This window comes from Parus major, chromosome 2 (genome assembly GCF_001522545.3).
Source record: "Parus major isolate Abel chromosome 2, Parus_major1.1, whole genome shotgun sequence".
Taxonomy (NCBI): Eukaryota; Metazoa; Chordata; class Aves; order Passeriformes; family Paridae; genus Parus; species Parus major.
Window position 1 is genome coordinate 111,705,154 of NC_031769.1, and position 21,189 is coordinate 111,726,342.

General features: G+C 35.2%; 1 protein-coding gene across 3 annotated transcripts in view; it reads right to left on the reverse strand.

Annotated features, from left to right (window-relative positions):
- Positions 1-21,189, reverse strand: part of RB1CC1 (RB1 inducible coiled-coil 1) — a 65,402-nt gene that overhangs the window by 13,922 nt on the left and 30,291 nt on the right. For all 3 annotated transcript variants that reach the window (XM_015618636.2, XM_015618633.2, XM_015618632.2), the window contains exons 8-15: positions 17,935-18,105; positions 15,938-16,122; positions 14,850-15,036; positions 14,686-14,767; positions 13,795-13,856; positions 12,682-12,785; positions 10,157-10,283; positions 3,207-5,122 (exon numbers count right to left, since the gene is read on the reverse strand). In XM_015618636.2, the coding sequence (XP_015474122.1) occupies positions 3,207-5,122; positions 10,157-10,283; positions 12,682-12,785; positions 13,795-13,856; positions 14,686-14,767; positions 14,850-15,036; positions 15,938-16,122; positions 17,935-18,105 (2,834 nt within the window). The remainder of the gene's footprint in view (positions 1-3,206; positions 5,123-10,156; positions 10,284-12,681; positions 12,786-13,794; positions 13,857-14,685; positions 14,768-14,849; positions 15,037-15,937; positions 16,123-17,934; positions 18,106-21,189) is intronic.

Sequence of the window (21,189 nt, forward strand, 5' to 3'; positions counted from 1 at the left end):
GTAGAAAGGATAATGACCTAAAATAGTTTTTGAAACAATGTTACATAGGCCAAGTATTTTTCACCACTGAAGCAAAAGCTAACTACACTCTTCTGTGTTTTGGCTTGAGTTATCAAGAACCCACCTGAAGAACTTTAAAATAGAGAAACCCCTTTGTTGGGCAATAACTGTAAAAAGTTGCATTACTTTCAATTTCCACTATTCATCTGCACCAGAATGATATTTAAACCATATTGATATTAAAATTAACCATATTTAAACCCAAAGCTCTTAGCTGAACTAAACCAAAGCAGGAATCATCTGCCTCTCAGATGGGTTGCCTGGACTACTGTTTGCAAATGACAGCCAAGTAAAGGATATTTCTGTTCTGCAAAGGATGCTAGCACATTACCAGTTTTTATACCTCATTACCGTACCATGAAGTAGGTTTAAATATTTAATCCAAAAAGGTCTTATCAACTACAAACAGTGACAATGCCTAACGGTATTGTTTTCAAGATACCAAAAGCACATATCTTCAGATTGGTGTTTCTTTGCAAGGAAACACATGCACTGCTCTAAGATGACAAAGGATGTACTTAACAATACTGCTGCTGATCTACCATATGGGCATATACTGAATATACAAACTAAAACGCAGCAGCTAAGCACTCAAAAAGCCCATAAGAAGCTTTAAATAAAAGAGCTCTAAAAGCCAACTGAAGTTTTTGGAGTGGCTAAGCAGCCTCTGACATTCTAGAAGTCAGAAGTAAAACAAGCAGAAAAAAGAAAGTCAGGATACACTCAGGCAAATCTTTTTTTGTGCCACCGAGAAAACATTTTCGTGATAGATTAAATTTCCATTTACTTCTAAATGAAGCTTAGCTAAGAGAGAGAGAGAGGACGTGGTCTGTGGAGAAGCTTCACTACTTATGCTGGTCTGACAGAAGTGGCTGGACAATACCAAGACTGGAAGATACCAAAATAAGTAATTCCATCTTCAAAGCAGCTAGGATTCTTATCCTACTTTTAATGTTCTTTACAGTATTTATAGGTATTTTAGCTAACCACAAAACTGCTTCAAAATGCTTAACAACAAATCATTAAAGTTATTGTGGTTTTCTCTACTGTTTTACACTGCTACATAGTGCAGAAAGAGTAAATGGAACTAGAAATGCCTTGCAGTTTTATTATCTTTCCTAATAAAAATTATCTTTCCTAATAAAAATTTCCTAATAAAAATATCTTTCCTAATAAAAAATAAAATAAAAAAAATAAAAATTGATTTTCTGACACACCAAACCATGTTAATTTTTATACTGTGGTAATGCATGGGTAGCAAACATTTCTTTGTTACCTCTAAATATTTTTGTTAGTTTCCATGGAAGTTCAAAAATTAAATTCCTGACACCACTGCAATACTCAGGTCAAATTTAACAATCCTTCTGTCTGTCTCTACCTTCTGAATGGCAAATGTAACATTACTCTTGCAGGAAACTACAAACCTTTAGTCACATGGCAAATAAAAGTTGTATTCTACCATTACAAGTTAACTGCTAAAGAATGAGTGAGGGTAACAGATCAACTTCAGTTACTAACAGCTTGGGGTTTGGGGAATTCAAAAATCAAACAACTAAACAGTGGCTTTGAAATATTAGGACAGATTTACTTAACATACATGCCCTTCGGAGATAAAACACAGTGTATCTTGATTCCTAGAGAAAAAAAACCTAATACCAGAATAAAGGCACAAAAAGAAGCCTTAGGAGGCAAAATATATTTCTATGTCACACTAAAAATTAAATTACTTGACAGAATTTGTAAAAAACTAACAGGACTTCTCTAGATTAAAGCACATAATATTTCTTTGAAATACATTATCTGTTTTATCCAGTTTGGATAAGAATACACACAGCTGTGTACACAAGTTCAAATTTAAGTGTAGGTGGATTTTTAAAAAGTCTGATGACACAGCTACATCTTTTTCCTGTTGAGTCAAGTTCTTCAAATTTCTACAATGCATTAATACACAGAAAAGGAAAAGAATTCAGAATTTATCATTTTTCTTCTTATTTCACCATAATTCATTAAAAGAATGTTTTCTTCAATTTACAAGGGCTGTTTTTAAATTTCATTCTATCCCAATCTTAATTCAAAGAAGCAGTATTATCTTGATGCACTTCTTTATGCACTGACAAGCAAACACAGGCACTAACACAACATCACGTGATGATGGATTTGCTTGCATGTGAAACCCCTGAGGTAGCAGACAATTCCAATGAAGCAGATATTCCCATTTCCTTTGGACTATGCTGCTGGACTCTGCATGACCTCCCTTCTCCTACCCTTTTTTTAACAGTACATTGATACTCAAAATTTAAAAAGCTAACTTAAGTCTGCACTCAATTTTTGCAGTATTTCTGCTTTCATGTCTATTATGTCCATTTTAGTGATCTTTTCCCATTCGCACACTTGGTATAGTCAAATACCTGGGAAAAAAATTCCTCTAAGATATTTTACAAACAAGATCTAACTGCTGCATTGATTCACACTACAAGAACATAAATGATAAATGCTAGCATTTTAAAAAAAGTACTGCTGCTAAGCCTTAGTCACATTGAAAAATTCAACTATTTCCATTCTATAACAATATAATCTAGGCTGCTGGCAGACATTACAAACTCATAAGTATGTAAGATACGAGAAATCAGAAAGAATATTTGTATGCAATCTTGGCAAGGGAAAAATATATTTTTAAAATGGAAATCTCTGCAGAAATTAATGAAGAAAAATAGTGATGTTAGGATATTCTTTAAGACTATGTTGCACCTTTGAGTTTCATTATGAAGCTCAAACTGAAGACCCTGAAATATGTAGGTGGGGCAGCAAAAAATAATGAAAGTCCATCAAATCTGAATTTCAAGTAACTTGCTACTGACTGTGGAAACACTCCTTCATATAAAACATGGAAACATGACTGAAACATAAAAACTTCATTGCTGTCTTGAAATAATCTTGTGTAACATATTTTACAATCTTTGATATTAACTACAGACCTGGGAACATCACTACCTATAAAATGCAAGCAACCTGAAATGTGAATATAGAAACCAATACAGATAAACACTATTATAAAGACAACAATTTTAGTTACTTCACAGTGTGTCATGAATATACTATACTGATTAAAATACCAGGAAAACACAGTAACTTAATTCTTACAGTACCTCCGATTCACTTGCATCTCAAGTTGCTGTATTTTTTCCAAAAGCCCTTTTTCAGCAGCTTCCCTCTGCAATTCAAACTCTTTACAAGCAGTTTGTACTGCATCCTCTTTTTCACAATTAAGCTTCTGAATGAGCAACTGCCTGTCTTGTTCTTGGTTAGATACTAACAGTTCTTTCTCTTCCTTTAGCTTATGGATAATAGCTTCGTATTTTTCCTGCTGCTCAGAGAGAGACAATTTTTCTGTTTTTTCCTTCTCTAGGGCACTCATTTCCAACTCTAACTTACTTTGCAGTTCTGTTATTTGCTCTGACAGCCTTTTTTCTGCCTCAGCAGTTTTTTGATGAAGAAGAGTTACTTTATTTAATTCAGTTCTAAGCAAATTTGATTCTGCTTCATGTATATTTACTAGCTCAGAAATACACCGATCTTTCTCAATTGTCATCAGAGTCCTCAGTTCTGATAAGCCCACTTGATATTCATCACTGCTGATTTGTATTTTATTGTTTAATTTATCTATCTCCTTTCTTAAGCTCTCAGTTTCCTTGTCAATCTGAGACTTTAAGGTCTCTTGTTGCTGGTTTCTGCTTTCTTCCAAAAGAAGCTTCATTTCATCAGTTTCTGCCTCTTTCAGGGCAAGTTCAACTTCTAGTTTGCACCTCAAATCAGACAGATCTGAAACCTTGAGCTGTAACTCTTCTACTTGTTGTTGTTTCTCTTGCATAACTACTTCATGAGATTCCTGCATTTGTTCAAGTCTATGCTGGTTCTCTTTTTTTAATTTATCCAAACAGTCCTTGTGCTCAGCTAGGACCTTCTCAAATTCCTGTAAATGCCTGGCTTGTAGGTTGCTTTCCAGTTCTTTTAAATGGCTTTGCTCCAAACTCTCAAGTTCTGCCCTCAGGAGTTGTAGTTTCTCGTTGTTTTCAACATGAAGCTTTTTCAAGTCTTCAAGTACTATTTCACGTGACTGCCTCAGCTCCTTGATTTCAGAATTTTGTGTCTTCATTTGGCATTCCAATTCAAGTAATTTCTGGTCTTTTTCATTCTGAAGGCAAACTACGGCTTCTTTCTCATTCTTTACTATTGCAAATTCATCATTCTTATTCTGAAGAACTTCCTCAAGGCCTAACAGGTCACCTTTTAACTTTTTGATTTTCTTTTTATTTTCTTCCCCATCCTCCAATAATTTATTAATTTTAGTTTCATACTCACTTTTCAAAGACTGTAATTCATTTTGGTGTTTATCATTCAGTGTTTTTTCAAGTGAAAGTTTTACCTTTTCAATTGTATTTACTATTTCTAAGGAAGTACATTTTAAGGAATTAGAAAAGTCACACTGTTCTCTTTGTACAAGTGTTCTGAAATGGCAAAGATCTTCCTTTATACCTCTTAAATGTACCTTTGAGTCTTGAGCAATAACCCTACACTTCTCCACGCAAACACTGAGAGAAGCATTTTCTACTGAAACATCCTTTACACAAGAACTTGTATCTTGCATACGTCTACTGTCTATTGCATTGATAACTGAAGAATAAAGAGACTCCACCATCATCTCCGGGCTTTGTGGGTCACTTATTACATTAGGAGACACTGGATTTTCTTCTATTACAAATTCATTTACTGCTGACATAAAGTCAGATTCTGGACTCTCAGCTAGTGAATCCAAGTCTAATGATCCTTGCTTAAGAGCTTGCTCCAAGTTCGGATGGGCAATAGTTTCAAAATCGAATGTGTGAGCATCAATGCTGTCTGGAGACAATTCTTCTAATGGAGCTGGGGGACACACAGGAGGACACAGGGGACCCTGAAGACTGAGTGATGGAGGAGTTTTTGAAGAGGTAGCAATTGCAGTTCCTGTAGTACTTTCCATCCTTGGTGTGGTAGCAGATTGTGGCGATGCTTGACTATTGGAGGCCTACAAGTTATAAAATAAGAAATAAATACAAAGTGATAAGCAGAACTGTTAATATTAAAAATGAATTCAAAACGACCAGACAAAACAAGTACTTCAAAAAATCAGCTTTATTATTTACAACAATCCAAAAATATGTACTACTAGAACTTAAGCAAAAATTGCACGAAGTCAAGGAGATCTTCCTTTAAGTTTCAGAAAAGCATCATGTGTAAACACAAATATAAAATGTTCACCTAGCCAAAAGTCCTACGTAGGGCATACCCAACTGTATCTTACCAGTCACAAATAGGCTTTGGTTCCTTACAGCCTACTCATTTCAGTTTTCCTAATAGTTTTGTTACTAAAATATTTGCCTTCTATTATTGTCAATACTGCTATTAAAAGCTCCTTTAGTATCTTATGCTATTAACTATCATATACAAAAGGGACTATGGAAGCCCTAATACCAATGATATATCTGTAGATTCTTAAGACAAGAATATAAACCTTAAGCTTCAGCAAGTGCAGAACACATCCCAGTGTAAGCCAAAAAGCAATGTACGGCCTCAGTATCCACCAAGGACGCATTCCTGAAAAAGTTTGTAATAGAATGGATAGCAAAGTAATTTTTCCTAGGAAAATTACAGTGAAACACACACAGTTAAAATACATCAGGCAAGTAGCTGTGACAAACATAACTAAGGGGTATGCACACGATCATCAGGATCACAAACTGGAAAAGATGCTAAGTTTTCTGAACATATCAGTGCTCTGAAAGACCCTGGGTGTATTCTCTGTAACACCACAGCTCAACCATTACCTTGCTCTTCCATCCTTCATCACTAAAAACTTGTTTGATTGTATTCATCTAAGAAACAGGACCATCTTGAAAAGAAATAGTTCCTGAAGAAAAACTCATGGGAATATTTCCAGTAGAAAATTCCCATAAGATGTTCAGTCTCAACTGAGACTGGAAATCTGGTGGTGCTCTTCTTCAAAAAGGCAACACTGCCTCCAGCTGATAATTCTGTGATCCTGCTCATGCCTCTTTCCCAAGGCATCCACACTGCCTCAACGCACCTACAATGTGTGTCTGGTGTTCTTTACTATGTTAGCTATTATTGAAGAAACTTCTGCCACACATTGAATTCAGCTACTTGACTGGCGACAACGGAGCTCGGTAATAAATGTTCAGCAACAGAACTCCAAAAATGCCAGAAGTGACAGACATTGATCTGCTGCTGTATAAATAGCCACTTTTTGATTTCTTGATCTTCTGTAGATAATTGTCACTCAAAAAGGGACCCCATCCTCCTCTGTAACAAGTGTTCTCTTAATGGAGAACATCTTAATAGCGTGTTTAGCAATTCTCAGCTGTGATTAGGAAGAATCTATTTCCAGTTTCAACACTTATCTGTTTAGTAGAGTTGTACCTCAGCTTCCTTAGCTTTTGACTATTTATGATCTAAATCATACAATGATTCTTAAACATTTTATAAAAAAACCTTGTGATCACTGCATACAGAATATTGTATTTATGAAAAGTGAACAGGACATGAGACAAAAAATTAAAAGGAAATATTTTTTTTTACATTATTGTGTTAGCCCAGGTTTAAGCATTTCCCTTGGATTTCATTTCAGCTTGCTGTTTATCTAAGAAAACTGACAAAAATAGATGTTGAAGGGTACTGTGTATGCTGATACATGCCTGGGTTCAAAGCATGCTTTAAGTGACAAACATCTACCATTAATAAACCAAAGATTTAACAAGAACAAAAACTAGCATTAGAGATATCAAGCACACAATAAAAAAAACCACTTCAAAGACTTTGAATTTGGGAAAGTCCTACAGAAATCCACATTCAAAGGAATGATAGTATCTACTACTGCAGAATCATTCTAGAAGGTAAAGAGTAAGGATATAGCATAAAGAAGAAAAAAAAATTGCCACTCTGTGGAACAATAATGAACTTGGTTTCCTCATGACCTGCAGCTATAACATACTACATGCCTCAGCAGTGGCTGCTGTGAGCTGACTGTCTAATGAGAGCACCAGATTACTCCTTAAAGAAGAGTTAAACCTCACATTCTGAGCAGCTGAAACTTTATGAAAACTTTGTTTACTGAGAAGCCTGTGCCTGGCGTCCATCTAGTCTGTTCACAATCTACAGGCAGCAATGTATGCACGTCATACACTAAATTTTGTAATGGCAAAGGAAGAGGAATCAAGAGCAAAAAATAAAAAACTAGAGACAGAAAAGCTGAATTAATTTCTAAGTTCTCAGGTATTTCAGGATTATGTGCCTTGCTCTAATTATGTTACTACCAAAATCAATAGTCAGGGAATGGTGGAATTCACAGAAAGATTACAAGCAGTGTTTTAATTCCAAACTCAACCAGAAGAAATGGTAGATTTATGATCTGATTTGAAAAGCCAGCTTCTCTTATAAGAAAAACTCTTAATACCGAAGGATTGCATATGTAAATTACCTATCAATAACCATTGAGAAGACACGTTAATCATCTCACCCACAAGCACCTTAGCCTCTCCTGGGCATCTTTAACGCAATTGCTGATCTGCTTAAACTTTGTATTATGGAAATAAGAGGGCACAGCAACACATCTTTGATGTGAGGCTATTAAATGACAAAGAATAAGTAGAAGGTCTTAAAAAAGAAAACAGATTGCAAAATATTAACAAATACCCACAAAAATGTTCTTTACTCTGATGTAATACTAAAGTAAAACATTATCATTAATGTTTTATAAACTTCAAGCTGAAACAGTAAGAGTTATGGAGTCACTTGAAAAGAAATACTCTCAACACCCCCAGTTAGGTATTTGATCTCCTCTAACTTGCTCTTTGCCCACTTGTCTGCAACTTTTCCTTCCTGCCTAAAGCAACTATCAAAAGACAGTTGCTGTGGCTGATGCAGTAGGATGAACTTCGACCTGACCCAGACAGAATTCAACTGCTGCACTACCAACAATCCAGGGAAACCATCCCAGTAAGATTTGAAGAATTAGGCTTCTGCTGTCACTGGTATGGAAAGGGAAACTCTGGGGACAAATGTGTGTCCTTGGTAGAGTAGTAATACAGGCAGCTCTCAACACCTGCACATTTATTGTCAACTCTGCACCAAGCTGAGACAGTTCACCACCAGAACAAGTGGATGCATGAAGATGTAGGCATCTTCAGGACAATTATTAAATGTGTCTTCATCGTTCTAATTATTTACTGTGAATTCCCAGCAATACTGAAGATACAAAAAGGCACATTTTAATAACTACTTCAGTAATTCTACGCAGGCAAAAGAAGTATAATTTAAAAAAACCACTTCTATATTATCTGCAGAGAAACGCAACACAGAGAAATACCTTGTGTCTTTGATCAAGTAGTAGCAAGAACACTGCCTTTGAAAAGAAAAAATTCTCTGACAAATCTGTTTGCTTCAATTCCAAAAACAGTTGAAATGAATCACTTAAATGACACACAGAGATGGGCATTTTCAAGATGACATCATGAATGGCCCAGCTCTGACTGTGCAATGCAATTTGCTCTAAGGAAAGAGACAATTGTCCAAATCTGTCTAAGCACCTGACATTTCTGTGTGAGTGAAGAATCCAAATTAGTCAAACAAAAACAAAACAAAAGAGTATATTTTCCTGATTTGGCAAACATCTTTTTCTGTACAGCCAGATACTGATAAAAATTTTTCAGATAAGCATGTCTGAACAAAGAAAGGGAAACTACAAAGACTTCAAAAATTCAGGCATAGTTCCTGTTTATCTTTCTACTGTTATTATGCATATTTTGAATTAAAACATTAAATTTCACATTCTTCTGACGCTGCAAGCCTTAGTGAAAAAATTAATTTATCAGAGCAATTGTCACTGCCCTGATTTCTTACAAGATGAATTTCAGGATGCTCCATATTGAGAGAACTTCTATGTTTTAGAGTAAGGTCTATTGTAATGGCATGCTAAGAAACACCAAGATTTCACAGAATTTCACTTCCAGCAATTTCAATGGCTGTTACAGTGTTTAGTGTTCAGAATAATATCCTTATTCTTAATGGCTATTCATTTGAAAAACAATCTTCATAAAGAGAGAAAATAGCTGGGAATTATTTACGCGACACACCTTTCTGTACTATAGAATGAAGAGCAGCCCAGATTTCATATTTTACACAAATAAAAGATTTCCAATAAATCTCCTGTCCAAATACCAGAGAAATAAAAAGAGAACTTTATGTCACGTGGTTTAAACAGGAAACTGCTATTCAAAATTAAACATGCCCATAGCCTCATCTGTTATGTAAGATGCTTCCAGTCAGCCAAGTGCATACAACAACTTACACTGCAGACAGTAACACAGCCCCTGGAAAAACCTACTGATTTTCTACAGTGAAAGAAACCCAGTTTGAAGCAGTCAACTTCACAAAAAAATCTTAAGCATTGCTAAATTTATCCAGTGTTTCCCTGAGAGAGGCCACAGTCAGAAGCTAAAGGGAACCTATTGGGTGTATTATGAAAGTTAGAGGCTGCAATACACAGAAGCAAAAGTGATTGGCAGAAGCACAGTTTCTAGGGGAAGGAATTTTTTGACAGGCAGAGTGAAACTAGGAAGAAATCTTTTCACCATCTGTTCCTTCTATATTCAAAGAAAAGGACTGCACAACAGTGAACCAAAGCCCTAAAATCTCCTTAACTGTTTGTGCCAAAAGGACCTAAGAAACAATGCAGAAATCTAGAGAAGTAACAAATCCACTGAAAACAAACTAAAGCAATGAAGGCAGAATGCACACATTCTGCAGACAGACGATTTGCAAATGACAGAAAAAAAAATATAAACAGTGCAATTCTACTTCTACAACTTGTGTGGAATACAAACATCTGTTAAATATTCTCAATATTTACTAGTTCATGATTACAAAGGAAGTTTATGCAGTTAATTCATCTTCATATCAGGAAAAACAAAAACAGCATTATGAAAATATTCCACTATTTAAAATATAATAGTCTCTTTTTCTTGATAAAGAAAAGCAAAAATACCTTTTGTTCATTCAGCAGGTCTGTAATGGTTTGTGACATTTCATCCAAACTCTGTGCTGCCTTGACCAGGTTATGTAGAGCACGTACATGCTGGTGAAGAGGTTCAAAGTCACAAAGTATGGGAACCCTTAAAAACAGTACAGAATTACTTTTTTTCCACACTGTTAGTTTAATGCTCCAATCTATTAAATTATTATGTGTATATTTCAACAACACTAAGCTTCCCTCTGTACAAGGTCTTTACTTTCTTAATTTCATCTATTTTATATGGAAAAAAGTCTACTAAGACTCCCTGCTCTTAATTTTTGTTTCAAATTAAAAACTTAGGCATTTTTAAGGAGTCCATAAAAATAAACACAGTGATGAGCAAGTAATTCTAGTCTTTCCTCCCAAGGCAAGCATTTGCCAGTAGTACCAAGAGTTCTGATGACAGTAACAGAAGCGATTAGATTGAATTGAAGCACTTGTGTTTGCAAATGACTATATTTTGTCTCCAACTGGATTCCCTCCAACCCAGCTCTTCCTTTGAAGAAGCAATTAATTCTCTACTATTTTATTTTCATGATAAGTAACCTAAATTAAACAACTGATTAATGTGTCATGATCACATTTCAAGTTTTTCAAGATAAGCTGAAATCACAAAGCAAGAGTTCATTTAGACTAACAATATAGTAAAAGCAGATTACACTTCAATGTATTCTGCATTCTCTATTAAATATATAGGGCAAGTGGCATTGAGTTTATTTTTGCAGAATTAAGATTTCAATAACTGCTCAAACACAAAGTCAGAAGACTGAAGCACTGTAAGTAAATTAAAACATCTTCATTTTAATTATGCCTCTGAGAGGTTCAGTGTTGACAGAAAAGGACTTTGCTTATTGCTTGCTCTTTACATGTTAAATGAAAACACCGAAGAAAGTACTGCTCTCAAGTTCCTTCTGAAGATCAGCATCTACCCAAGCTCTGTGACAGCTTTTGCTCACTTGAGTTGCAAGTTCACCACTATCCTCTGTATTTCTCACCAAATGCAATCCTGAGCCCAGAAACCAGAGAGAATGACATAATCCCACCTCTATTGCCACCAAGTGGAAAGCTATGTCACTACAGTTCAAACCAACTAAAACACCTAAGTCAGGGATTGATTTTTTTTGATTTTTTAGCAGGGTAAAATTCTTTCTGAACTCAGTATAAACTTCCAGGAAGGTTGTAAAATTCTCACAAATTTAAAAGTCAGGCAAACATTAGGAATAAGATCCTAAAGTTGCACTTTTTTCCCCACAAAATTAATGAGGAGCAAGCCAAGGAGCAAAATGAGAAATTAAAAGGGTATACCAGTTGTAAAATGACCTAAAGCAAATCCACTGTCAAGCTGACTAAGCTCACTACACTTGTTAGCTCCATCAACACCACTATAAAGATAGTCAGGAGTTCTGAATGAAAAAGAATGAAAAAAGAATGCCAGTCCAAAACACAGGAGAAAAAAAGCAGTGAACTGAACTCCTGCCTTATGGATCAGTAACAGGTATTGGGCTGACACTGTTGGTGAATCTGACAGATGGCAGTCAAGCATCTTCCTCTTGCATTTACCTTTGTAAATGCAATCCCAACTTTGTCAGATTCTGGCCTTGGGGCTTAGAAAAAACCCAAAAAAACCCCACCAAACAAACAAAAAATAACAACAAAAAGAGAAATCATAGCAAATCTCAAATCTCTAACTGCGGATCTCTCTGAGGAGGAAGATGATAATACATACATCTGACTCTGGTCATACTGGTAAGATCTCCTCCTAGGCAGAACCTCACACAGAACTTACTACTGCTCTTTTCTGGCCCATCACCTTGATTGCTGAGTTTGGAAACTCACAATGAGAGTCATCTTTTTCACAAAACTATCTCCAAGTTCTAGATAAGGAACTAATCCTGTAAATTGCTTGTGAGACAAACCAGTAGTTGTCTTGTCTACATATGCATGTCTGCCTCATTGTTGGGAAGTAAGAAACAGAAATAGAGCTTCTACTCAAAATGATGGCTTGCCATAGACAGCAGAGGCGCTTAAGAGAATAAACTTTTTAGCAAAATCAGTTTAATAAAATTGGAGAAAAAGTAGTAATTGAATATAGGAAATCTCTATGATCTCATGCTGAGCTAAATACATTTATTTTATTTCCTCCAAAATACCACACAACAAAGAAAAAAAGAAAAAATAATAAAATCTCATTCTGATCTGACCAAACATAGCTATGAGTTTATTTCAGTTTAAAACTTATGGCAATTTTTTTTCTTTTTAGCTCTGATCAAAATCCTTTTCATCTCAATCCAGAATAGATACATTCAAATCATCAGAGCTTGAGTACATATGTATCTGCATTAAATCAGTGAACATCACTGCTAAAGAATGGTAACAGATCAGAAAATATCCTTGTTTGTTCTTTATGGAAGATGACCTAAGGGGGTGGAAAACTGATGGGGATGGGATCCATGGCAAAGCTGTTACTGTGACACACAAAGTGTAAGAAGGTGCCTTACCTGAGTAATGGCTGTACTTCTGAAGGACAGAAAGACTGCAAAAACTGCAAGTCACTCAACGAGATATCTGGAAGCTCACTGTCAAATCTGCGAGGTTTTCGTGTCTGTAAAGAAGATACTAATTTACACATTGCTGTAAAGTATCCAATTACTAAAGAAGGATTCAAAAGAGTTTAATAAATACCACAGAAAAGTTAGCAGTCAACTGATCTCTCACTCAAAAGATTCTGAATTTTTAAGAAACCATGTCTGGTCCTGTGCCTCTAAAAAAAAACCCTTATATTTGTAATGATTAACTCTCCATAGTGCTTGGGCAGCAGTGGAATAGAATATTCCAATTGAAAGGGACCTACAATGAGCATCTAGTCCAACTTCCTCCCTATTACCCACCTTCATAAACATTATGGATATGTTTAGCAGTTAAGGGGTAAGAGATGGCATTGAAGCTTTATTTATTGTGCTGCTATACATATAAGCATTAATTCAGTTCAGAATTTAAAACATTGAAATAAGTAGCATTCTTATCTTCCAAGTATCCTTTAAATAAAAAATAAAGCTGAAAGGAGAAGCTGAAAAGGTTAAAAAGGCAAAGTGAGATGGCAACATTAGAATCAGGGAGTTAGCTTACTTCAATTAACCAAGCTGTATGAAATCAAAGCTAACAGGCAATGCTTAATTACAATGCCCTCATGTTATCAGCCAATTAAGAAGCAAAAATGCTTTTTGCACTCATCCAGTGATTACATGGAAAACTTTTACTTGCTTTTACCATCCAATTAATTTTATTGCTCTATTATTCACAAGACAATTAGATGATCAAATTATTCCTCCTGACTTCTTTTTTTCTGACCATTAAGAGTAATTTTTTTTTCAACACCACAGACTAAAAAAGGACTGCTAAAAAGAGAGCTGACATTTCGTCTCTCACTGCACTGCAAGTTACAAACCAACGTTAATATAGGTCACTTGAAATGGCAGAGAACACCAGCTCCCAGGTTTTTCATCTGTGTCACAGAAATGTGAAAGGCATATAGCTTCAATGAATTAAGCCCAGGTTTTTAATTTATGAAACTATATAGAAATTAAATAAAACACGAAGACATGAGTACATACACAAAAGGATGGAGGCCAGGAGTCAAGTCCTCTAAACAAACGATTCCTTAGAAAAGACTTCCCTGAAGAAAAAAACCAAACAAAAAACTTATTTAAAGGAAGAAATGCAACTTCTCAAGAGAAATCTAAAGTTACTGCAGTTTAATAGCTGAACTACATTTGGAAGCATTACTACTTATATTGATGACTACATAAAATTGCAAATGACCACAGAACATCAGGCAAAAGCCACCATTCAAGAAGAGCTCCCTCCATGGAAGCCTCTTTTTGCTTAATGTTCACACAGGCAGAAGCCTCAACATATTTTCAGAATTTTCACTGTAATCTTCCTCCTCACCTTTCCAAAAAAATTTTATGAACTTTCACTCAATTTTCTTATTTTAGCTGTCCATCAGAACATAATTTGCAGACTGCACAAAAAGTAATCAAAATTCTTTTAACAGAATCTTTATTTTTACTTATTTTTTAAAAAAAAACTTCTGGTCTAGTTTTTTACACATGGGTCTTAGTTCTTGGATTTTTCTGGAATAGTACAGAGGAAGTCATAGCAGTACCCAAATATTCAGTAACAGTTTTAGAAGTGTTCTTTAAAAGAATAATAGAGCTCACAAGGCATGTTTAAGCACAAACTGCATTTAAATGTGAAAATGAGAAACCTTTTACAACCATTAATCACAACTTCCACATTATTCTGGATAATCAGCATGAAATAGTTAATTGATTTGATTAATAGAAAAATATTTTCTTTGTAATAGGACCAGCATGCACTTCCTATTTAAGTAAAAGAAAATTTTCAGGTATTGAAATTAGGATATGATGAAAATTATTTTAACTACAAAAACAAGAGATACACTGTAACACAATTCAACTTCACAAAGGGAAAGTACTTACTAAAGAGTTTACCGAAAGATTCCCTTTTTGCCTTTTCAGCTTCATACAGATGTTTCCCATCTTTTATTAAAGCACCTGCCCACTGTGAAAGGGGAAGATAAGTAGTTAGTTGTTAATTCATATGCTGATAACAAAGGTTTGGTCTCAAAGTTTTATTTACTTACCTCCCTGTAGTGTTTTATAAACATTTTTCTCCTCACAACCTCAACAACAGCTAAACAGTACATCTGAGGAACAGTGCTGAGAGCCTCTACAACTTTGACCCTTTCTAGGAGCTCTGTTACAAGACGAAGCAGTGCTTGTAATTTCTCTCCATCTTGGTCAGCATGAAGCATCACAAAACAACACCACCTACAAAAGTAGATTACACTTTAGAAGATCACATCTTAGTTGTTTGAGGGTTTTTTTAGTTTAAATTATATTAGCAACATGTCTGGATGAAATGTACAATGACATCATTTCACATGGGACAACAACAGGCTAACTGAAAGTACCAAGCTATTCAGAACTCAGTAGTCACCCAGCAGTTTCCTATTAATGTCTCACAACAGAATATCCACATCAGTAATCCAAAATTAACATCTACCTCTATTTCAGTTAAGACATTGCTTTTGACAAGTTCTTAGCAAAAATAACCTTAGGAGTAGTAATAATGCAACTTTCTCCAGTAGAATTTAAAAAAGTTGATATACACTGATAAAAAAAATTTATAGTTCTTCTTTATAAATCTTAAAAATGCTTATTGAAAAGCTTTAGCAAGACATATTAGGGGTTGGTGTACTGTCAAAGAAATAAGAACACAACACTGTTTGGGAAGTTCACACAATGCACTCACACACTACAAGCAAACAGGCCATGTAATAAATTCTCAGATCTTGTAACCATATCTAAATTCCCTTAATTATACAATTAATAGACAAATTTCAAGCACAGACACCAATACAATTAAACCACAGGATAACTACTGAGAAGGTGATGAACTGGTGTGCTTGAGGAGAAACTTTGCCATTAGAGAAGACTTACAGTGAAAGTATATCCCACAACTAATAAAAAACATAAAATTACTTTTATTCACAGAAGTGAAGCAAAAATGAAACAAAAAGTCAACATTAAGCAATCAGAAACATATACCAACAGAGACACTACAAGATACACACTCTAGACATTTTCATACTAATGATTTCCTTAAGACATGTTCCCTAAACAGCTTTGCTGCAAATGGAAGTAATATAAAGTTGAAAAGTTAGCTTACTTCAGTCTGACTTGCAGATTATTTGCAAGCTCCTGTTTGGCAGTGGTACATTTCTGTTTAATATCTAACAGTTTTCTGTGATTAGTTAACATAATCATCAGCTGATTTGCATGACTCAAACACAAATCAGGCAGCACAGAAGGATCTTTCAAATTCTCAGCTCTCTTCTGATTAGCCAAAAATCCCTAGAGGAAGAGAAACACTTGTTACACAAGCTTTGTGACAATCAAAAGGTATGAAAGTGATACATCTTCTTTAAGAATGCAAGAATTTTAACAAACTTACTGTAACCATTGTGAAGTATACCAGAATAATACATGAAGAAAGCGGTTGTCAAAGTTGCTTTCTTTCCATTCTGTAGTCTAGTCCAAATCAGTTTTGTTCCATATTTCACTCCCAAATAGTTACCAACACAACCCTAACAGAAGTTGACCCAACTAACCAACAGCAGTGAAAGACCACAAAATGCAGTGCAACAGAAACATAATTACTAGGATGGAGGGGATCAACCATCATTCTAACTTCTGCTAACAACCATCTTAATTTCTGGCAATTGCAAGATTTAACATCAACTTAGAGCATGTTCAATACTGATGTGGGCTAAAGAGTTTATATTTCTTGCATAAAGAAATTCACACATGAAACTAATTCTTCTCAAGTACCAAGATCAAGAGCCACACACCTTATTTGCATGCAGAATGTACCCTTACATCAAATTTACTTACATAAGTAAAGCAAGAGACAATTTATAAAAAGAAATGAATGGCAAGGATGAAGATTTGAAAGTTTAAGTCTCTGCCAAGTCTTGAAAAGGTACAAATTCTAAATTTACAGTAGCATTTAAACAAGATGACAAAGTCTCTTTCCAGCTCACTGCTAGGCTTCTCACTCCAGAGTGGCATTCATAAACTTGAGGTAGGCTCTTTATCCAAGTTAAAGCAAAAATAGCTAAAAGCACCACTCCCAGTACAGGGCAACCAAGCATAAGGATGGGAAAACCAGCTTAGCCGTCATGCTAAATTCACTTGGGTTTAGCACTGGCCTACAGTATAAACACCACAAGACTGCTTTAGCACAAACTTGCATCTAAATTTACTCACTGAATTTATCTGGAGTCAGGCTCTACTTTTGAACAGTGCTGCCAGAAGTACTGGTTGTATCCACCTTCACATACCAGACCAAAGATGCAACAGGGAGCATGGGCCGACACAACTCTCAGCCCAGCACTGCCCTCCTCAAAAGGGCCCTCTAACCCTCTTCAAAATAGGGAGGCAAGATTGTTCATTTATTCCTACTAATAATATATCAGTGTGGAAGCAGGAGTAAGAAAATCATATCTTTTTTCAGAGTCCCAACTCCAAGGTCATGATGAAAATCTCACATCATGTATTGCCAAATAGACTTTTATTTACTTTCAGTAGCAAATAAGACATTAACGATAATCCTATTTATCAACTTAGCTGAAGCTCTTTACAGAAACTGGATTTAATAAAATAACTTCCATATGATACTGGAGTGTTTGTTAAAAATAAGAGCTACATATTTTATACTTAAAATAGTCTTTAACTGAATTTCTTATCACTCAAAATGACACTGTCCAGTGAAGGAATATTACCTTTTTTTTTCCTTACTACAATACTGATGATCAACCATTAACCTATTCTCTGATCCTATATCACTGAGTGATAAATTACCAAGGACTTAATATTTCCCTTCAAAATTAAAATTTATCTATTTAGCTCTTACTCTGTATCTCTAACTAAAGTTCTGATTTTCTAGCTGTAGCTTTAAACCATGTGAAAACATGACAAGATGCAAAAACTGCCAAAATTTAATTGTCAAATTATGAAGAAATAGCACCTTATTGACGAACCCCAGTGTGACATGTTGGAAACTATTTTGCATATAGACATGCAATTGCTTCATTGTAACTTTAACAGCATACACATATCAAAAACCTTCCACCCTCCAATGTTGCACACACAACTGTGTATTACCTGAGCAAGTTCTTTTTGTTCATTCACCAGTCTGCTGCAGCTTGCTATCATCTGGTCCAATGCATAGAGTCTATCCTCAAGACCTTTAATAGCCTTCATATTCTGATTATCTAGTTTGGCGATAGTTTGGCGACATTCTGCCAGAAAGGGTTGGATGATCCTTGGATCAAGCTAAAAAAAGAAATTTATTAGTAGTTGATACACTGAAAGGTTTAGCTAAATGAGGTTTTTTAACCTCAACATTTTCTTTTTTTTTTAAATCTAATGTATGGCTACATCTATCATCTGTTTCAGGATTCTGAGTAAATGAGTCTGTGGATTCTGTATCACAGCATGAATTTTTCTGAAGTATTCCAACCAGACCACCACAGCAATCTGGATCCTTATAAGGGGAAGGGACACTGGTTGAGGGGACAAGGTGAGATGAAGGGGGAAGAGGCACTTTATAGCTAATGGACAGTCTGACCTGTGACAGAGTTCATAAGCTACAATCAAAACCAATCATGAATGTGGCTCAATGGAAAGAGCAGAAGGGAGGGTAGTGAGAAAAAGCTGCAAGAACCATCAATCTTTTCCCACCAAATGAGCGTTTTAATCTAGTACTTGAAAAAGGAGATAATTTCTAAGCAACTTGAAAAGACCCCATGGAAAAATAGTTTATCTGTCATACTTTTAGCTAGAGGGTTTTTTCCCCTAACAGAAACACATTTTAAAAGTTATTTCATTATATTCCTTCACACACCATTATCTAGAAAAAAAGAAGCATTTGAAACATTAAGAAATGTCCACAGATACTAAGGGTATCTCTCTTCAAGCTTCATTGTAAGAGTAGTAAATTAACATAAGAGTTCTAGGAACAACATAAGTAATTGTTACTTCTTGTGAAGGTCACAGTTTAGTGTAAACCTGAAATATAATAGCTAAGCATATAGTAAAAATCATTAGGTGATAGCAGTAGATGAACCAGTTTGCCCAAACTTATCCAAAATGGTTATGGTATGCCATCTCTTACAAGAGAATCCACTGAAAAGAATGCTATTTGTGAGGTCACACTGGCTATCACAGCACTGGCCTCTTTCATCAACATGCAGGGTTTATGCCTCTTCCAGAGCACACAAATCAATCCCCACCCTCAAAAAGAAGCATTTATTCGACTCAATAGTAGCATAAGTGAAAGTGTATTCTCCCCTCAATCTACTATTTAAGTTTTCACACACAACACTTCATTCTGGAAACAACCCCCTCAGGGGCATGGGTGGGCAGAGAGGAATCTGCAGAGGAGAGACATTAAGAATTAAGGAGCAACTATAAAGACTAGGTCGTCAATTTATTTCAAACAAAATACCAACCAGCCAACCAAAAACTTAATGAGAATGTATCAAAACCTAGTAATTAGCCCAGAACTCCTTAGAATAAACAATTAGTGCTGTTATTAATGTGACAAAATACAACCAAATTCTCTGAAAACAAAGGTTAGTTTTTCATACGTTATGTCTTATCAATATTGGTCTTAAGTCACTTGTCCATCTTCAAGAAACAGTAACAAAAGTATTTAATCAGATCCATTTTACAGGACAATTTTCACTACCATCCTATTCAGGATTACTCCCCAAGACACCCTGAATTAATCCACTGCAGCATCCAGAGGAGTTTCTTAACAAAATACTAAAGAACAATATGGTGGGTTTTTTCTGTTTTTACCTTCTTAAACTAATGGTGTTTTATCTCTTTTTACAAAGAATGGCTACTCCTCTCATTCTTTTCTTACCTATTTCCTCCATCTACACTTTCATCCCATGTTTAATTTAACTGCATCTATAGCATCCAGCTCTACTTTCACTGGCAGGTAATACTGCTCTTTTCATCATTTGAAAGTACCTTCCATTTCTATCCTCTTATTTAAGTGGCTACAACAGCACTTAACAAAAATATCTGTTTGGCTCCTACTTACCCAGTGCTTTTACTGCAGCCAAGGTTTCTGTAATTAGAAGTGACATTTTGTAGAAACATCTAGAGGCTAGAACCATCATAAACTTAGCACCACTCTGCGCAACACACCAGTCATGTCAAGACTACCAGTCCCAAATGTATAAACTTTACTCTTTTAAATCTTACTCCAATGCTTTAAGCTTTCAGGAAAATCTTACCTGAATTCAGTTTCTGAAATAAGAATTGCTATCACAAACCATTTGTATGGTTCATATTTCCAAGAAGTGCATAGGGAGAATGCAGGCAGAACAATTTTTAAAAGTTAGTGCCATTTTATTCTATTATTTTATTTTTTTTTATATTACAGTGTCACCTCCAATGAATATGAAAAGAAAAAGAATGTTGCAAGGTATTTATTTACAATTTCCTTTTCCTCTTCAGCTTCTGTTTTCAACTAATTCTAAATCAATGGTAAGCAAAGATTCAATCCTTCATGTTGCTATCAAAACAGAGTAAATTAATGTTTTCCTAAGTAGAATCAGGAACACATTATTTCAAAGCTTTCAGTTTTTTTGTGAACCAAAATGGATTAGGACAGATCAGTCACAACTGCTGTGTTGGTGGCCAGAATACTCTGACTGAAGCACTTTCCCTACCTGCCAATTCTGTTTATGCCAAGAATACAAAAAGAAACTGCATTTTTTGCAGGTTCAATCACAATTTTTTCTCATACAAATTGGCTGCAGTTACAAAACAATTACAATTGTTGAAATAAAGGATTTCTGCCTAACCTTAGGTAAGAAGAGGACAGAAAAGACAAGTACAAGACAGTGCCTCTAAAATGTGATATATGTGAGATAAGACTACAAGCTGATCAAAAAGGTAGAGTACATACTTAAAGTATTCTTTGCATTTTGTGTCTTTTGGATCTCTATAATTTATTTGGAAGCAATTTTTAATGTCCATCTCTTCAAACACTGATTTTTAAAACATACTACATTTGTGTTCTTTTAATATTACGTACAAACTGAATTTATTGTCTCACAACCCATCTAGTGGGTTCTGTTATTCTTGCTTTAAAAGAATAAAAAATACCTCAGTGTTACTGAACAAAAAGGACAGAGGACTGTCTTGGACTCCAGCCAATCAAAAGTCTTCTACACACAAAATCAACTCTTGTTTTTTGCTGAAGAAAAAAAACCAACTCGTCCAATTTTTTCCTTAGCCTTGTCTACACTACTACAACCCTTAAAATTAAGCCAAATTCTCCAATTAATTTTCAGACAGACTCAAAACATCAATGTATAGAACTGACCACACCATGAT